Consider the following 20,461-nt stretch of genomic DNA (forward strand, 5'->3'; position numbering starts at 1 on the left):
AACATTATTTTTTTCTCTGTAAATGTATAGGTGTAAATAATTGCATGCATAATATCTATTTGCCGCAGAAATGGCACAGGTCTCTACACACTATTCCAAACCCTGAACCTTTCATTGATCAAGGTGACTGTCTTTCCACGTGATTAAATATTTACACTGTCACCTTTTTTTTTTTTTTTTTTTTTGAGACAGAGTCTTGCTCTGTCGCCCAGGCTGTGGTGCAGTGGCTGGATCTCAGCTCACTGCAAGCTCCGCCTCCCGGGTTTACGCCATTCTCCTGCCTCAGCCTCCCGAGTAGCTGGGACTACAGGTGCCCGCCACCTCGCCCGGCTAGTTTTTTGTATTTTTTAGTAGAGACGGGGTTTCACCGTGTTAGCCAGGGTGGTCTCGATCTCCTGACCTCGTGATCCGCCTGTCTCGGCCTCCCAAAGTGCTGGGATTACAGGCTTGAGCCACCGCACCCGGCCTTTTTTTTTTTTTTTTTTTGAGACAGGGTCTCACTCTGTCACTCAGGCTGGAATGCAGAGGTGCGTTCGCAGCTCATGGCAGCCTTTGCTTCCCGGGCTCAAGTGATCCTCCTGAGTAGCCGGGACCACAGGTGCATGCCACCACACCTGGTTAACTTTGTATTTTTTGTAGAGATAGGGTTTTGCCATGTTGCTCAGGCTGGTCTTGAACTCCTGAGCTCAAGTGATCTGCCTGCCTCGGCCTCTCAAAGTGCTGGGATTACAGATGTGAGCCACCGCGCCCAGCCCATCACCATTTTTTTGCAGGAAACATTTATTTTACATGTGAGTGACTTTTGTCCATAGGTGGTCCCAAAGCAACCACATCCTGAAGAGAGATTAAGTCACTTTTTCGGATCTGTGGGGATTCGTTTGAGGCCCTTCAGTGGCTAGCAAAATCCACAGAAGCTTGCATTCCTTATATAAAATGGAATAGTATTTGCATATAACCTATGCAATCCTCCTGTATACTTTAAACCATCTCTAGATTACTTATAACACCTAATACAATATACATGCTTTGTAAATAGCCATTATACTGCGTTGTTTAGCAAATAATGACAAGGAAAAAAGTCTACATGTTTCATACCAATGCAGCTTTTTTTTTTTCCTGAATATTTTTGATCCTCCTTTGGTTGAATCTACTGTTGCAGAAGCCACGTATAAGGAGGGCTGACTGTATTCTAGACACCAGGTGCTGTTTCAGGCAACGGTGGGCTCGGTCCACCTTTTCATATAAAGAGGCTGGTTCCTGGGCATTTGAAGCCCTTTTTTATTCGTAGTTCAGTGAAGTCAATTAGCCTCAGATGTCAGGGCTTATTTAGGAACGGGGTTTTCCTACCTATGTGTTGAATCATGGCAAGAAGTCCAGTCTCAGCGCACTCCTGCAGGAGTGCCAAAGTTGATGGAGGGCTCCCCCAAATAGGCTTGAGGAACTTTAGGCAGCTGCTGGCCATCCTGGAGTAAACAAGGCCCTTGCTGACAACAGAACTTGAGGGATGACTCAGAAACCAGAGTAACTCATTGCCCAGGCCTAGGAGGTGGGGCTGAGGGTGCACTTCTGCTGGGCAGGCCCTGAGAAGAGAGCCAGGGCTGCACTGGAAGAACAAGCGCCTGCTGCACTTTTGGCCGGATGACCTCGGGCAGTGCTCCCAGGTAGTCACGCAATTTGCGGAGTTAGCAGAGTTATCTAGACCTCACTTCAAAGCGAGCTTAACCTGTTTGGGAGGTAAGAGTAGTGAGGATTTCTGTTCTTGTCAGGCACACTGGGCCCTGGATCTGAGAGCAGAACCATGTCAGCGGGCCAGGAGGGAGACTCTGGCCTGGTATGAACCTGCGTGGGTTCTCCATGGAGGAAGCTCCTTGTAGAAACAGGCCTGGGTTTACAGAACAGCCCAATTCCCAGGGGAATGAATGCTTCCTGTGACTCTGGGCAGGGCTTAATGATCCTCTAGGTGGAGGAGAGATGCCTGCCTGCCTGCCCACCTGCCCTTGGCAGGAGGTCTGGGACCTGCCCACTACCTTTGGTAGCCATGAAACTAGACTCCGAGGATGGTCTCAACTGAAGAATGCAGTCCCCCTGGCTTGCTGTGGCACGTTTTGTCCTCCTAGTGGGGCCTCACTCCCATGTCTGCCTGCAGGCACCCCTGGACAAGGGGGCTGGATGGGCTCCCCAGGCAGCGAGCAGGAGCCAGCCTGGATTCTGTCCAACCAGCCCCAGGGCAGGGCCATGTTGAAACTTCCTTCTTCCCTGTCTCTCAAGAGCAGACCACGATTTCCATATTATCTTCTGGAACCACTGACTTCCAAGCAGACACAATCAGCATCTCTAAGAGGGAAATACACAATCTGTTGTTTCCCACCCCAGATGCAGTGGCAGCCCAGACGGGGCCACCCGGAAGCTGAGAGCAGGCTCTGGCTAGCATCTGGGTCCCGCGTGCTGGTTCCCAGCCATGAGGGCAGATGCCCAGATAGGCCATCAGGACAGTGGGTGGTCCTAAGAGCCCTCCAGGCTCCCTGCCCTGCTGTGTCCATGCCCCCAACCCCCAAGGGCCTGGTTAGGAGCCACTGAGCCTCTCCCACCATGCACAAGGTCTTTGCCTGTAGCTAGAAGTGAGGTCCAGTAGTGAAGTGCTTGGCCCAACTGAGCCTGAATCCTGCCTCTGCCACATCAGCTGAACAGCCTCCCTTTCTCTGCCTGTCTGTAAGGAATACAGCTACCCAGGTGGTTGGCGAGGACTAAATGAGATACTAATATAGTAAAAGCCCTGGGCACCTTGCCTAGCCCACAGTGAGCACGATGTGTTTATCCGGGTTATATATTCAGCCTTGACTGAGCGCCTCCTGTGTGCCAGGGCAGCTTGTGGTCTCTGTTCTTGGAGCACCTGCTATTTGGTGGGGGTGGGCTGGGGAGGGACAGTGATGCAGGACCTTGAACCATGACCCAGGTGGGAAACGCCCTGCTGGGGAAGGCACAGGAGCTGTGGGGCCTCTGGGCAGGGCCTTGAACGGGGAGTGGGGTGTGGAGATGGGGCGGGGATGTCCAAGATGAGTTTGGAAGGCTGTGTCATTGGCCAGATGAACACCAAAAGCATCTTGCAGATGGCAGGCAACGCACACGCGCAGAGACTCAGTTGTCAAAAGCCATGGAGAGCGGGGTAGGTTTGCAGCAGATTTGTTCTGTGTGGGTAGAAGAAGATGGAGTTGGGGTGGGTTGTGGGAGGGCTTCACAGGTCTTTCCTTCAATGTTTTTAAGTCTCTGCTTCTGCTTCCTGCCTTCAAGGCACTTTACAGTTGATTTGGGTGCAGATCTGATCCTCTATGCCCAGGGCAACAGAACCAGCAAATGGAGCCAGGCAATCTCATGGCGTTTTAGAAAGGCCCTTGTGGCTGGGAGGAGGGCTGGGCCGGGCCCCCATCGGGGTCTCCTGGGTCCGTGCAGCAGCCTCCAAGACAGTGGAAGAAGTAGCAATGGGTGGAGTCCAGAGGTGGAGCAGAGTAGACCAGCTAAGATTTGGAGGGCAGAGGGAGGCCTCGTCGGGGGTGCTTCTGCTACCCTGCCCTGTGGAGTCGGCTCACAGTAAATGCTCTAGATGTGGTTGTCCTTCCTTTGTGTCTGTGAGCTGCACAACCTTGGGCATTTGTCAGGGAACCTAATCCAGGCCCTGCGGTATGAGCTTGGGATCCCCTCGGCCCTCAGGCAAGCAGGTGTGGCTACAGGGAAGTGACCTAGGCATGGCATATATATGCTGAAGAAACGCAGGCTGGAGAGCAGGGGCCGCCGCCTGTCTGCCAGGTTTTCTAGAGCAAAACTGAATCAATCACAGGCCTTTCAATCTCGCCACCCAGAGCGTGGGAGACACCCCTCAGAAGTACAGCGTTTGGGACGTCTACCAGAGGGCAGCTGTCTAAATAAGCGAGGAAGTGTGCATGGCATGCGTCTGGGCTGCCTTGCCAAGGTCAAGGTGTAAATCGGTTTCCCAAGATCTGGCCAGAATTCTTCCCCTTTCCACATGGCTGATGATTCACAACTTGTATTTTCAGGTAGCTTTTGGGAGTTCTAAAGTTATCTGAATCCTTTGCAGAGTCCTTGAGAAAGGTGAATTTAGCAGTTATGTTAGAAAAGGGGAAACTGAGGCCCAGAGAGCACAGGTAGGAGCACAGTAGGAATTCCGCATCCTGTCCTGGCGTCTGCCACTGGAGAGCTCATCCACAGGGTCATCCCCTCAGGGTTGACAGTAGTTCAGCCTCAGAAGTTATAGGGCAGGGTTAGTAATACCACCTAAATGTCCAGATGTGTTTCGATAGCTTGGGGTAATTAAGGTTGAGGACAGGTGTACCAGATCAAGGAGAGGAGCCGTCCTATGCCTGCCGTGTGTTCAGGTGGCTAGACTTGTTGTTGCAGCTGTTAGTTCCACTCTTAGTACATCACTGTGCTGTGAGGTATCATTAGCCGCCATTTAATTTTTCTTTTGTTTTTAGACAGTGTCTTGCTCTGTCACCCAGGCTGAAGTGCAGTGGCATGATCATAGCTCACTGTAACCTCAAACTCCTGTGCTAAGTGATCCTCCTGTCTTAGTGTCCCAAGTAGCTAGGACTGCAGGCGCACACCACCATGCCTGGCTAAATCTTAATTTTTTGTAAAGATGGGGTCTCGCTATGTTGCTCAGCTGGTCTCAAACTCCTGTCCTCAAGCAATCCCCCCACCTCGGCCTCCCGAAGCACTGGGATTACAGGCATAAGCCACCGTGCCTGGCCTGTTGGCCCCATTTTAGAGACACACTGGCTCGGTTGTAACTCTTCTTCGTGACATTGTAATAACTAATACCTGATTCTAATAAACTGAGATTACATACTAGAATGGCGATGGGTTGAGAGCTGTCTGGGACAAAGATTTTAAGAAAAGCCTCTCAGGAGAAAGAAGTGTGTTTGAGATCTCAGGTTTCCAATCACGGTACACATTTTTAATAGTTTCCAGACATATAGAGCATTTACTGAGCCCAGGAGAAGCGTAATTAAGGGTAATAGCAGCCAGCTGTGGCTGTTAAGTGAGAACATGAATGGCAAAGCCCACAGCAGAGAGGCTCTTGGATGAGATTCCGCTTTTCCACTGCAGGGGATCGGTCGGCTCTGAACACATGCAGCCCTGCTGTTGGCAGCAAAACGTCACAGCAGGATCCGGCCTGTGTCAGACAAAAGCTTAGAGAACTAAACTGTTCTCTGGCTGGGCAGAAACACTTAACAAATCTGTGGATCTGCAGAGTGGCGTCGGCATCTCCCACCAGTCTTTCTTTTCCCCCTAAGTTTTATACTCTTCTATGTGTATTAAAACACCCTAAACATCATATAAGAACAGCAGTCTCAGTGGTTGCTTATAAAGAAATGCAACACATAAAGTGTGTCCACGCCATTCTAGTACAGTGTGTTTCCTCTCATATGCGGAATTCGTGATCAGGCAAGCCCACTTCCTGATCCAGTGTATTTCACCTTTGGCTCTTGACAGGTTGCTAGGATACTTGAAGTCTCTGAAGAGATGAGGAGAAACATGGGGGTGAGCTCAGGCCTGGAACTCATTACCTTGCCTCACGGACACCAGCTGCGCCTGGACATCATTGAAAGGTGAGCAGTGCTGTCCTCTGCACTTCCGACCCTCCCAGCTCCTTGCAGGCATCAGAGCAGCAGGTTTTAGAACAGGGACAGGCTCAGCACCAGCCTAGCCCTGGGGTAGCAGCGCTTCAGGGCGCATGGCCTACAGCGACTCTTCCCAGAAGCCTGAGCTTGAGAACCCTGGGGTTGCACAGAGACAGCACAACTCAGGAACAAAGAACGTGTTCCTGTCCCTGCTCCTGGAGGCGTGGATGGAGAGAACAGAGGCCTGAAGCCAGTGACTCAACTGGCCTGTGCGAGCAGGAGTCACAGATCCTGCAGCCTGGGGCAGAGCTGGGGCCCCAGCACGGTGGAGTCTCCTGCCCAGCAAGCTGCGCCTTTGTGTCTTTGGGAGTTAAGATTGCTTGAGGAATCAGGAGGAGTTTGTGGGAAAGGCTGGGAAGAGCAGAGTCTAGACAGTGTTTTCTTTGAGGGGTGGACAAATAGGGTCAGAGGTCGGGGATGACGGCACTGGCCCGGGGCCTCCGAGGCATCCCTCCCCTCTTCTCATGAAAAGCCGGGGCCCTGGGTGTCCATTGAAATGGAGTGTTTAGGAATTAGAAAGCCACCAACAATGAGGTATGTTTTTAAGAAAAGCACTAGACTAGATGTCCGTATTACCACAAAAGCTGGCCTTTTTGACACATTTTTTTAAAGTTGATTTGGGCAGGACTGTCTTGTTAAGTTTTCTGTCTGTCCAGCCCATGTCCTAGTTGCCATGACTGACTGCCCATGGCTTTCCATGAAGTTCCAGATCACAGCGCTGTCCAGACAGCTTTCTGTGGTAACAGACACGTCCTGCACTGACCATTACAGTAGCCACCAGCCCCACACATCACTCTCGGGCACCTGCAATGTGACTGATGATTGAAGGATGACTTTTTTTTAGTTAGAATTTACTGTTCTCAGGGTAAAGAGCCACCTCTGGGGGGGTGGATGTCGCTGCGTTGGAGTTTCCTCGGCTGTACAGCAGATAAGATGACTCCCATGCTGCTGCTGTTTTGGTCTCGCAGCCGTGGTACATCCCATGGAAACTACCGAGAACGCTGAATTGCAGCCGTGTGGGAGGACGGAGGTGAAGAAGTGGGGCCATGCGGACTTTGTTCGGGAATGCCCATTGCTTAGGCCTTTGGGGAATTCTAGATCCCACTTCTGAATTTCCCTGCTCTTCCTGAGACTTTTCTAGGTTCCAGCCTCTCTCCGGGTGTCCCCTTTTTCCCTCCTGCCCCAGGGGCCTGGCCTCCCAGCTCCGCTAGCTTCCGTTCTATCAGCAGAGGGGAGCTGTGCCACCACACTTGGCCGTTTCTTCCATGAGACATTTCAGCCTGAAACCCCCCAGCTTCCAGGCCTCATGAATCTGAGCCCTGTTTTCTTAGTATCAGTCAGGGTGCTGGGACAGGCTGAGGGCAACAGGTTTGTTTGGGGCTTCTCTCTTGGCTGTTTTCTGATTTTCTACTTTATTTCTCTTTTCTCCTGACTGCCTCTTGCCTGGGGTCTTGCTTCTTAGCTTGTTTCTTGTGACCTGTGGGATCTTCTTTTAAGAGCCTGGGGAGTAGTTTTATTAATTACAATGTGTTTATTAAATAAAGGCCAAGGTTATAGAGGTCCTGATGTGTCACATGACATCACCTTCTTGCATTTGAGAATCAAATACAAAACCACCCTTTATTTTTAATTTACCACCTCACCCATTCCAGGCATACTGCTCTGGAAGTGTCCTTCATGTGACATCTGAATGCCTCCTCTTGCCAACCACAGGAGCTTTTGCTGCAGATTTGCCAGCCCGAGTTGTTTTTCCCACAGTCGGTGTATCCAGGAGGTTTCAGGCAAATGTTGGTTGAGTGAATGGATATAACCATTCAGTTAACCATTGATGTAACACTAGAGGGCCATTAAAACATAGGGGGAGAAAACACTGAATAAAGAATCAATGGAATGCAGCATGGGAAGTGAGTTTATAGTTAAAAGCAACATCTAAAATGTTCTGTCAATGTTAATATTTTGCAAATGGATAACAACACTCTTCCAAAAATGTATCAGATAACAGCTGGGCATGGTGACTCATGCCTATAATCCCAGCACTTTGGGAGGCCAAGGGAGGTAGATCACTTGAGCCCAGGAATTCGAGACCAGCCAGGCAACATGGCAAAACCCTGTTTCTACAGAAAACACAAAAATTAGCTGGGCATGGTGGCATATGCCTGTGGTCCCAGCTACTTGAGAGGCTGAGGCAGGAGGATCCCTTGAGCTAGGGAGGTCAAGGCTGCAGTGAGCCGTGATCACACCACTGCACTCCAGCCTGGGCAACAGAGCAAAACCCTGTCTCAGAAAAAAACAAATAATAAAAATATATTTTAGGTCTATTTTTGGATCCATTAATTGAGAAAGACAAATCCGGAAAAGGAGATAAATGGAGAAAAGAGGAAAGAGACGGAGACAAAGAGGCAAAATGGACCAAGACACAGAGGGAGAGGCATGCAGAGACAGCGCTAGTAACAACTGCTATTTATTAGGCGCCTGCCAGTGCCAGGCACTTTCGTTATTATTCTTTTTGTTTTGAGATAGTCTCTCTAGTTACCCAGGCGGGAGTGCCGTGGCCCGATCTCTGCTCACTACAACCTCCGCCTCCTGGGTTCAAGCCATTCTCATTCCTCAGCCACTCGAGTAGCTGCAACTACAGGCATGTGCCACCACGCCTGGCTAATTTTTGTATTTTTAGTAGAGATGGGGTTTCACCCATGTTGCCAAGGCTGGTCTCGGACTCCTGGGCTCAAGCATTCTGCCTGCCTCGGCCTCCCAAAGTGCTGGGATTACAGGCCTGAGACCTGGCTCACTTTAATTATTTTCACTCCCATACACAGTCTCTCTTTCTCACAACCCTTGCTCCCATTTTACAGATGAAGAACCTGAGGGGTGGAGCAGTTAGGTACCAGCCTAAGCTTACACTGCAAGTGAGCCCCATACATGCATATGTGTGCAAACACACTTGGAGGCAGAGCTCATTACCTATTCAACAAACATTAGAGAACTCAGTGATGCTAAGCACTCAGTGAATCCCTGCTGCCCTTTGCTCAAGGACAGCAAGAGACAAACCAACACACCTGGACACACAGAGAGCACAGCGTGGAGTAACATCCCAAGCTCTGAACATTCAGGACAGAGTGGCCCTGCAGTTCAAATGCATGCTGTATTTTAGTAACTCTAGCTATACATTGGGGCTTTGCCTCCAGCACTTGTACCACAGCCTGGAAGAAACTGAGGCAATTCTGGTCTAAAGCAGTTAACTCCTGGGTCCTGATTTACAGTGGGAAGGAAAGGGGATCACAGTCTATGCTTTTGCAGCGGACTGACCCCATTCATATTAGTCCTGTTGTCATGTGGAGGAAAGATCACCCTGCTTCCTGTTTTGGGTCTCTGAGGTTGACCTGTGTAGTTTAGGATGAGAAAAGGGAGGATTGTTGGGGAAAATGAGATTTTGATTTTATTAGGGTCTGGCCTTACAGGCACATTCCAGCCCATCAATCTTTACCCTCTTCCCCGTTCACTTCCTGGCCTCTGGAGTGGGGCTGGATAACACCATTCTTACCTCCTCTTTCCTGCCTTTGTTCTGATAGCCATGTTATTATCCTGGATCAAGAATGTCCTCTCATTTTCCTGTCCCTTCCATCCCCAAGTCCAGGGGGCCCAGTGGAGGTGGCCCTGGGCTTCCCTGAGGAGAGATTCTCAGAGCGTGTTGGGGGACCTGCTGTCTCCACGGACCTCTCATGGTACAGGGTACTAGCAGCCACATGCAACTGTTAAACAGCTTTGCCTCAGGAGCTCCCTCTTTGTGCCCCCAGGTCCAGGGTTGAACATGGCCCTGTCCGGGGACATCTTGCTTTCTGACTGAAAGTGTACCCTCTGTGGCCTAGTTTGGCCCTCCACAGTCAGCCTGCTAAGGGGCGTTCTCTGTTGAGATTGGCCATCTAAACTGTGCTGCCAGCACATTTTAGAGCAATGGCAGCAAATGGCACAAAAACAGCCCTGCTCTTGGCTGATTTGGTTTGGTTTTCTCCTAGTCTCATTGGCCCTGAACCTGACCACTGATCTCCTCGCTTTCAGACACAGCACGATGGCCATCGGCATTGCAGTGTACATTCTGGGCTGCACGGGCACTTTGGAGGACCGAGCAGCCACTCTGAGTAAGGTCATCCAGGTGGCAGTGGAACTGAAGGATTCCATGGGGGACCTCTATTCCTTCTCAGCTCTCATGAAAGCCCTGGAAATGCCACAGGTAAATTTCCGATTACTTTATGTGTACTTAATGTTCTGTAAAGAGATCTGCATGCCATGTTTGGCAAATCAGACTATATTAGTCAATCTCAAAAGTAAATTGAATCTTAGTGAAAGCTGCTTCATTTAGGGGACAGTGTCCTAAGTGTTTGGGGTCTTTTTTTTTTTTTCTTTTTTGAGACAGAATCTCACTCTGCCACCTAGGCTAGAGTGCAGTGGCTCTATCTCAGCTCACTGCAACCTCCGCCTCCCAGGCTTAAGTGATTCTCATGCCTCAGCCTCAAGTAGCTGGGACTATAGGTATGCACCACCACACCCAGCTAATTTTTGTATTTTTAGTAGGGACAGGGTTTCACCATGTTGGCCTCGAACACCTGACTTCAAATGATCTGCCCGCCTCAGCCTCCCAAAGTGCTGGAATTACAGGCATGAGCCACTGTGCCTGGACTGGGGTCTTTTTTTTTTTTTTTTGAAATGGAGTCTCACTCTATTGTCCAGGCTGCAGTGCAATGGCGTGATCTTGGCTCATTGCAACCTCTGTCTCCCGGGTTCAAGTGATTCTCCTGCCTCAGCCTCCTGAGTAGCTGGGATAACAGGCATGGGCTACCATACGTCGCTAATTTTTGTATGTTTAGTAGAGAGAGGGTTTTGCTATGTTGGCCAGGCTGGTCTCCAACTCCTGACCTCAGGTGATCCACCCACCTCAGCCTCCCAAAGTGCTGGGATTACAGGCGTGAGCCAGCACACCCAGTCTCTGGGGTCTATTTTTAAAGTAGTAGATAATTGCTGACAGTCCATGCTTTCTCTTTGATGCACAGTGGCAAGTGTTATCCTCATGAACAGTAGTGATTCATGGAGAACCAATTAGGATGAGACATCTGTGGCTAAAGTGTGTCGTATAAGAAAGAGACTGCCTCCATCTGGGTCGCCGGGTGTGTGGGCAGTTTAGTATAATCCTTGGGAAATGAGACACTGGCAGAGCTTCTATCAGAGAATCCTTACAATAGTTTAGTTCAGGTCACCTAAAACAGACTGTCCTATTAAAAAGTTCAGATTCCTGGTCCATCTGCCATAGAACTCCCTAATTACCGTTTCTGAAATTGGGCATTTGAATTTATCTGCTGTGCCAGGGGTTTTTTAGGATGAGTGTCAAACATGAATATCTGTATCTGAAGTCAAGCAGGCCTCATAGAGGAAAGTCATGCTGCCATCTTCATCGCTTAGGATCAGCACTCCCACTTCTGTTCTCCCAAGCCCTGGGTGCTTGGAGGACTTGAGTATGAGTTTACAATCCAGCCAGCAAAACCTTCTAGTAACACCAAAACCGCTGGTCACTCGGCTTGGCTGTTTCATAGCCACAGGCTATATCCGAAATCCTGCCAGGTGCTCATTGAAATTCCATCATTGCTACTGGGAAACAGCCACAATCACATGTCCCGCAAGTCAGATCATGGCAGGAATAGAATTTACTTGCATTAAAGCAAGGTCACCTTAAAAATAAAAGGTTGAACAACTTAGTGCCTTCTTCGGGAATTTTTGGGGGGTCAATTCTAATTATATTTCAGAAGCTTTCAAAATTCTTCAGGTAGCCTGGAATTTTGTAGGATTGGTATTTGAAATAAGCAGTCCATAAGTTCTGCCAGATTTTCATGATATACCTATTTCTACTATAACAGGGGTTATCATTTTTTCATTCAGGTATTTTAATGTGCATTATGTTTATTTCCTGTCATCTAAAACTGCCTAGAATTTTGACAGCAGAGCCAACAGGCCAGGCTGTGGGTAAAGCCTTCCAGCCCAGAGCTTCCCCTGAGACTGGTAAAGGGGATATTTTGTGGGATCACATGGTTGTCATCCATGACATCAAACTCAGCGGTTAGGGACTTGTCCCCAACCACATTACCATGCTTTGTAGGTGGCTCCCTGCCTTTTAACAGTGTCAGCCTTTCTCTTCTGGAGCACATCAGCAGTGACAGGACATAGTCCTCCGGAGCATTCAATGGCCTAGGAGGAAGTGGCATACCCAGGGAAAGCCCAAAAAAAGAGTCACATTACTTTGCATGTTACCATCCAACCCAGCCCTTACACTATAGCCACATGTGCCACCTTCTCTTCTCAGCTTCTAGTGTCAAGAGAGTACGTCCAGGAGACGGGCCTAGCCCAGACCCAGAGGCTTCTTTCAGAAAGGCAATGCCTCAGGGAGTGGGTAGGGAGCAGGGGTCTACAGAAGGAAGGGCAGCATGGTGGGCAGCAGGAGGAAGGCCAGCCACAGCCTTTTCTTCACAGCACATCTGCTGGTGCTGAGCCTACTCACCTTCCTTTTGGATACAGGAGCTCTTCAAGGCCAAGTAAATGAGTCTCAGCTCTACCACATACTGGCTGGGAAGCCTTGGGCAGTTACCTAATCGCTTCTGTTTTCTGATCTGTAAAACGAAGCCAAAATACCTGTCTTAAAGGGCATTGTGAAGATTAAATGAAATTCTTCAAATATTTGACACAAAGTTGGCTCTTATTCCCTAAATACTAATGCCCTGGCCTTGTTTCATGTAGAAAACTTAACACAGCCTTGCTGGTTTTAGGGTATGACTTGGGGACCATTTATCTCAGGACAGTCAGAGTCAGTGGTAATATGCTGCTGCTGACTAAATTGTTCCAGAGGAAAATTAGGCCCTGAGTTACCTGCAGAAGAAAAGAAATGAGTAGCAGGCGTGGTGTCTCATGCCTGTTGTCCCAGCTACTCAGGAGGCTGAGGTGGGAGGATCACTGGGCCTGGGAGGTTGAGGCTACAGTGAGCTGTGATCGCATCACTGCACCCCAGCCTGGGCAACAGAGTGAGACCCTGTCTCAAAGAAAAAAAAGTCATAAAACTCTTTAAGAGACTAGTTAAACTATAGCTATCCATACAGTGGACTATTATGCAGAAATTTAACAAAATAAGGCTGTTCTATATGTACTTATACTGAATGCTTTTGAGGCAAGGAATAGGTATGGTTTATGTAGTATAATATGCATGTATTTATTTTTAAAAGGGGTGTGCATATAGACAGGAATTTTGGGGAGGTCAATTCCAGTTTTATTTCAAGAGCTTTCAGAATTCTTCAGGTACAATGGAATTTTCTAGGATCCATATTTAAAATAAGCAACTTATCAATTCTGCCATATTTTCCTGATAATGCTGATTTCTATTATAGCAAGAGTTACAATTTTTCATTCAGGTGCTTTATTTTGCATCGTGTTTATTTCCTCTCATCCAATACTGCCTTGAATTTTGACAGTCGACTGGCCAGCAGGCCAGGTGTATGTGAAGCACACACGCACAGGCAGTTGGAGAGTTTTCATCTCTGGGATGGGCTAACAGCAATGCAGATGGGGAGGATGGGGGATTACTTTTCCTCTCTACCCTGCTTTCAGCCACTTTGACATTTTTACCATGTGTATCTTATCACCTGTTCCAAAATTTAAGCAAAAAGGTAATTTTATTTTATTTATTTTTTTGAGACGGGGTCTCACTCTGTCACCTAGGGTGGAGTGCAGTGGCACGATCTTGGCTCATTGCAACCTTCGCCTCCCGGGTTCAAGCGATTCTCCCGCCTCAACCTCCCGAGTAGCTAGGACTACAGGTACACGCCACCATGCCCAGCTAATTTTTGTGTTTTGAGTAGAGACAGGGTTTCACCATGTTGGCCAGACTGGCCTTGAACTCCTGACCTCAAGCGATCCACTCGCCTCAGCCTCCCAAAGTGCTGGGATTACAGGCATGAGCCACCATGCCCAGCCACAAAAAGGTAATTTTAAAAAGAACGTTTCCCAGAACACTACCTTTCTTCCAGATCACAAGGTTAGAAAAGACGTGGACTGCTCTGCGGCACCAGTACACCCAAACTGCCATTCTCTATGAGAAACAGCTGAAGCCCTTCAGCAAAATCCTGCATGAAGGCAGAGGTGAGCACGTGGGCAGAGCAAGCATGGGGCTACCTGCTGGGGAGTGGAGTACAAGTACACAGGGCATGTTATGAGGCCCTGAGTTATCTGCAGCACTGTGAATGGCTCATCAGGGCTTTTATCAGATGACAGCATTGCTTGTAGAAGGCTGCAGTTGCTATAACAAGACAAGGGCTGAGTCACCTCATTCTGTGCTTAACTTCGGAAAACATCTGATATGGAAAACTCTACTCCTTATTCTTCAGAGTCCACATGTGTTCCCCCAAATAATGTATCAGTCCCACTGCTGATGCCCCTTGTGACCTTAATGGAGCGCCAGGCTGTCATTTTTGAAGGAACCGACATGTGGGAAAAAAATGACCAGAGCTGTGAAATCATGCTGAACCATTTGGCAACAGCACGATTGATGGCCGAGGCCACGGACAGCTACCGGATAAATGCTGAGAGGATCCTGGCAGGTGAGAGGTGGTTTTTGTAAGTTTTTCTCTAACACTGTATAGTAACTGAAATGAAGGAATGGAAGAGCATGGCTGACTTCACTTAGAAAAAGACTAAAGAGGAAGGATTAAAGAATGGACTTCCCTTTCCTATATGGCTGGTTATTACTTCCTCTTAATTCCAGAATGACTCAAGTGCCCTTTTCTCCTTTCTTCTTGAAGTGTTCCTTTTGTTCAATGGCATAGAATAAACAGAGAGAAGGGGTCAAGAAAGAATTGGGGCCGGGCGCGGTGGTTCACGCCTGTAATCCCAGTACTCTGGGAGGCTGAGGCAGGTGGATCACTTGAAGTCAGGAGTTCACGACCAGCTTGGCCCAAATGATGAAACCCTGTCTCTACTAGAAATACAAAAATTAGCTGGGCGTGGTGGTGCATGCCTGTAATCCTAGCTACCCAGGAGGCTGAGGCAGGAGAATCACTTGAACCCAGGAGGTGGAGGTTGCAGTGAGCCGAGATTGCACCACCGCACTCCAGCCTGGGTGCTGAGCAACAGAGCAAGAATTGGCCAACTTGCCTACCACTTATTAATAGTACCTCTAATAGGTGAGATTAGAAAAGGTGATGTGCCAAGATGAGGAGGTGGAGTTTTATTCAGACCTCATTTATCTGCATTCCTGTGAAGTGAGCTCCCCTGCTCTTATCATCAGACACATCCTGGAAAGTGTGGGGCACTTCTACAATGTGTAAACGTATCTTTCTTATAAGTGCTATGGTGACAGAAAGCAGCCTCCTCAGTCAGCCCGGCCGGCATTTATCACAGATGCGGCATGTGCGCGGCACCACGCTAACTGGATGTCCTGAGGAATGTAAGCAGGTATCTCAGCATGCAGCGATAAGTGCAGTGTGTACTGTGGGAGCACTTAGGGGAAGGGACTGATTTGGTCAGAGATGCTAGGAAAGAGGAAGCACCTGGTGACAGCTTCCCAGAAAACACTGCATTGATTGTTAAAGGACAAAGTAGATACCAGCAAGCAGGCTGGGAATTCCACTCAAGACGGCACAACCCAAGCAAAGCCACTGAGAGAGCTTGGTGAAAACTGGGATCCACAAGTACCTGGGTTTAGATTTGTACAAGGTATGACCTAAGGAATGGCCAACTAGGCTACCGAGGGAGGTGCAGCTGGGAAGGGCCTTCCACATAGACCATGGCTGAAGAACAGCCGGTGAAGGGTTTAACCATGGGAGGGTGCAACATGGTCAGATTTCTGTTTTAAAGTAAATTACTCTGGTGTCTGTGTGGAGGAAGGCTGGAGGGCTGAAGGTGTGATGGCAGAAAGACCATTCAGCAAGGAGGGCTTTGCCAAGGCAGTCATCGGGGATGACTATTTTCCATTACTATATAATTTTCAAAAATTCTTCAAGGACCCATAGTTTGAGTCACAAGGTTAAGAACTACGTGGGGGCAGGAGACTCCATTCATTTAATTCTAAAAGGGAGCTAGCTGCCTCAGAACCAGAATGTGGGACTCAGTCATTTGCTGTGGTTATAAGTACCACGTACCTGTTTCATTTTCTTCCTCAAAAAGTTCTCCAGGATTGGCTGTATGTTACTCAAACAATAAAAACAAGTCAACAAATATCAGAGTGCCTACTTAGACAAAGCCAATGAATACACTACCATGGATGTTGCATAAGCCAGTACATCAGGCTGTGTTTTTAGAAAAGTGTGCCATAAGCTGTTCTACAGCTCTAAATCACTTTAAAGGTCGCTGATGGAATTTTTCAGTTGATTCTAATGTAGATTTACATAGCAAGTTCCCATTGCTGTAAGTGACAGTGAACCCAGGAAAGGCAGACATCTGCTCATCAGCATAGACCAGACCAGGTGAATGGGGAGGGGCTCAAAGCATGTTAACTGAATGAGTAGAAGTCACCATCTGGGGGCTGGGCACGGTGGCTCACACCTGTATTCCCAGCACTTTGGGAGGCCAAGGTGGCCAGATAACCTGAGGTCGGGAGTTCAAGACCAGCCTGACCAACATGGAGAAACCCTGTCTCTACTAAAAATACAAAATTAGCCGGGCATGGTGGAGCATGCCTGTAATCCCAGCTATTCGGGAGGCTGAGAGGCAGGAGAATCATTTGAACCCGGGAGGCAGAGGTTGCAGTGAGCTGAGATCATGCCATTACACTTCAGCCTAAGCAACAAAACTCTGTCTCAGAAAAAAAAAAAAAAAAAAAAAGTTAACATATACTTACCATATGACCCAATAATTCCTTTCCTAGAGAAATGAAAACACATGTCCACACAAGATTTGTACACAAATGTTCACAATCAGTTACTCATAGCAGCCAGAAAACTGAAACAATCCAAATGTCATCAATTGGTGAATGGATAAACAAAATATGGCATGTCCATAAAACTGAATACTGATCAGTAAAAATGAATTATTAACATGCAACATATGGAATAATCTCAAAAACATCATGCTAAGTGAAAGAAGTCACACATTAAAAAGTCCATAGTGGATGATTCCATTTATCCCAAATTCCTAGAAAAGGCAAAACAGTAGCAACAGAAAGCAGATCAGTGGTTGACTGAGGTCTGCAGTAGGAACAGGAATTGACAGCAAAGAGGTACTAAGGTGATGTAAGTGTTCTAAGACTGGTAGTGATGGTTTATATAGACTTACCGTCATAAATCAAACTGCACAGCCAAAAATAGGTGAATCATATGACATGTAAACTGTACATCCGTAAAGTTGGTAAAAACAAGTAACAAACTCCTAGGTACCATGAACCCTCCTTCCCACAGCACTACTTCCCACGGTGGTCTGTACAAACCAGTTTCACGCTATTGTTTTTAATGAGTTGACCTGTTATTTCTTCTCTGAAGGTGCTCACGTTCTGCAGGGTGGGACTCTGCTCTCCCTTATACAGAATAGATCCTATATTTTTCTTTGGGGACATTTTTTAAAGTTCTGAGAGAGAGAAGTAGTTCATTTTGATTCTACTTTAAGCAAGCTTTCAGTCTACTTAGACAGAACTGAAGTAACTTTCTGTTTGTTTTGTTTTGATTAGGTTTTCAACCAGATGAAGAAATGAATGAAATCTGCAAGACTGAATTTCAAATGCGATTGCTATGGGGCAGCAAAGGCGCACAAGTCAATCAGGCAGAGAGATACGAGAAATTCAACCAGATTTTAACGGCCCTCTCACGCAAATTGGAACCTCCTCCTGTAAAGCAGGCAGAGCTTTGATAACTCTCCAGAGAACCTTTAGAATGTCTTTTCAAGTTTCCCCAGCTTCATCTTTGGGAAAGCTTACTATTTGATAAAGTAATAATGTGCAAATCTGACAATATACAAGCTTTTAGTATCCACAGGATATTAAACGTGTAAATTGCACAGAGCACACTTATTTATGAATTGTCTAAAATTACTACTGATTTTTAAATGAATAATTTATTATTAAGATAACTACTGCTAATGTTGATCAGCAAATTTAAGAGAAGACCTAGCTATGTTGGCTGGTTGCTTTCTATTATCATGGTATTTGACCATTTTAGTTTTAATTCCATGTCAGATAAGTGTAAATAGAAGAGTTTAAAAGCCTGAACCATTTCAGAAGGTATCAGTTATATGATATTCTTTAAACAAATACGAAAAATGTAAATACTCATGAATGAAAATATATCTTTTTGTGAAACAGTTGTATCCAGTCTCTTTCATATTAAACAATTCATCTTGGTACAGTAATTCTACCTCTTAGCCACCTCAGGCATGCTCTTCCCTAGGCACCATATCCTGATGGTAAACCAAAATGAATGAAAGTGGTACGAAAAATTTAATATTCCTGGATTAGGAGACAGAGTGATAGTGATACAAGGTAGAAACAGCTGCACAGGACCTGGGTTCAGACTCAAGCTGTGGTACTTGCTAGCAGGTGTAGTTAGGCCAAGTTTACCTCATTGAATTCCATGTGCAGCATAGCAGCCTGTACAAACTGGGCACCCAGATGTTATAAACAACATCTCTTCACATATTTCAGAGTAATCAACTGTTACCTTTTCCTCTAGCTGATAAGTACAACAATGTGTTTCCTAGGTTGGCTTTCTAGGTTTCTCATTAAGCAAGGGGGATACTTTCTACTTTCTTTCTAGTTTATCAATATCCCTCTCAACTTTCCCTATTGTACAGAATTTGGAATGTAAGACTTTAACATATCCTGTCACTCTGCCACCAACTGTCAAACATTTAATAATCTGTTTTTCCTTCTCTTTTACATAGTATTAGGACCATACCAACTTTTATATTCGCCTTAAACTGGCTGTGAAAATTTCTCCACGATGTTAAATAGCCTTTAAAAACTATGATTTATTGGTGACAGAAGTTACACTGTAACTTAACTATCTCCCTGTGATGGTTTTTAAAAATGTGCCACATTTTTTTAAAAGGTGCCATAATATGTTATTTTTTGTTGAAACATACCAAAGCACATTTCTACTTCCGGCAGTATGGTGGTTCAGATGCTTTTAGCCCTCTCACCCATAACTAAATCCTGAATACATTTTAATAAACATACCTTTTAGTGTATGATCAACCTTGATAGAAATCCCCAAGGAACAAACTTCTCCCCCTGCCGCACCTGAAAAAGGTACAGCAAATTTGAATCAACTCCTTATGAGAACTTAGGAGCCGGGACAGACCTAGAGGCAAAGAGTAACGTCAGCTCAATGAATGAGAGTGTCTGTCTTGGGGGAACTTAAAATGCCTCCATTAAGCAGGACTCCTTAAAGGGTCCCTGTTAATGGAATAGAAAACATTCATCTGCCAGCAAAGGGAGGTTGCCAGGAAACATGACTGTCTTCACATACAGCTCCAGGAAGAAAATACTTATAATGACTATAATCTTCAGTGAGGATCTGCAACCACATGCCTGTCCTCATACAGGTCTGGAGTAAAAATTACAAAATCCAAAACCAAGAAATTTATTTACAGCGGTCACCGGTTCGTGGTGCCTACCAGATATGAAAGCTCATAATTCAGCTACAGTAATTAAGGTATCATCAGAAATTTAACATGACAGAGTGATACTGTTGATCAGCAAGGGAAAGGATGACTTTAATTCTTGAACAATTGGTTAAGCAAATGAAAGGGGGAAAATGGTCTCTCACCTCTTGTCATACACAAAAATAAAATTTGGATGAGTTAAGAACCTACATGTGAAAGGCAAAATCGTAATACTTTTATAATAAAATATATTTTACTTTGAATCAAGTATTTCTTAAGTTAGAAAAAGCATTAATTATAAAATAACAATCTGCATTAAAAAGAACTTTCATTCAAAAGACAACATAGAGAACCTGAAAAATCAGAAATATTGGCAACACATAAAATGGACAACAGATTAGTATGGTAGGCAGCCTCCAAGATGGCCCCCAGTGTTCTCTGCCTCCTGGTGCTCACACTCTGTGTTGTCCCTTCCCACATTATACCAGGCTTTGTGCAACCAAGCACACAGGGCAGAAGTAATGGTATGTTGCATCTGAGATAGGTTATGAGAAGACTGTAGCTTCTGTCTTGAGTCTTGGATCACTCACTCTGGGGAAAGCAAGATGCCACCTTGTGAGTATCCCTATGGAGAGGTCCTCATGGCAAGGAACTGTAGCCTCTGGCCAACAGCCAGCAAGGATAATCTTGGAAGTGGACTCTCCAGCCCCAGTCAAAGCCTTGAGGTGACTACAACCTCAGCCAGCAGTTGGACTGCGACCTCATGAGAAACCCTGAGCCAAAATCAGCCAGCTATGTTACACAGTAAAAGATAACTAACACAATTAGCATCCTTAATACATAAAGAGCTTCCATGAATAAATATAAAAAGACAATTGACCCCCCCCCCCCCGCCGAAAACAAAAAGGATAAAAACAGGGTTTTTACAAGAAGGGGAAACATAGTAAACATGAAGATGCACAACATCAATAATCAGGGCAACAATTGAAACCTACAATGAAATGCTCTTTTATATCCTTTAACTGACAAAAATTGAAGTCTGACTCCTAAGTGCTGGCCAGGATATGGAACACAAATAACCCTTATACAATGCTTGTAGGAGTGTAAAAATATTACAATAACTTTGGGAGGCAAATGTGGCATTATAT

At 46.5% G+C, this 20,461-nt stretch overlaps 1 protein-coding gene across 4 annotated transcripts in view; it reads left to right on the forward strand.

The window, feature by feature from the left end:
* The window catches only part of BCAR3 (BCAR3 adaptor protein, NSP family member), a 144,561-nt gene extending 126,552 nt beyond the window's left edge, over positions 1 to 18,009 (forward strand). For all 4 annotated transcript variants that reach the window (XM_077952882.1, XM_001103070.5, XM_015145271.3 and 1 more), the window contains 5 exons: positions 5,509 to 5,624; positions 9,753 to 9,924; positions 13,754 to 13,865; positions 14,111 to 14,323; positions 17,383 to 18,009. In XM_077952882.1, coding sequence (XP_077809008.1) covers positions 5,509 to 5,624; positions 9,753 to 9,924; positions 13,754 to 13,865; positions 14,111 to 14,323; positions 17,383 to 17,561 — 792 coding nt within the window. In that variant the 3' untranslated portion in view covers positions 17,562 to 18,009. The remainder of the gene's footprint in view (positions 1 to 5,508; positions 5,625 to 9,752; positions 9,925 to 13,753; positions 13,866 to 14,110; positions 14,324 to 17,382) is intronic.
* The last annotated feature ends 2,452 nt before the right edge of the window (positions 18,010 to 20,461 follow it).

Source organism: Macaca mulatta, chromosome 1, assembly GCF_049350105.2.
Source record: "Macaca mulatta isolate MMU2019108-1 chromosome 1, T2T-MMU8v2.0, whole genome shotgun sequence".
NCBI classification, from domain to species: Eukaryota; Metazoa; Chordata; class Mammalia; order Primates; family Cercopithecidae; genus Macaca; species Macaca mulatta.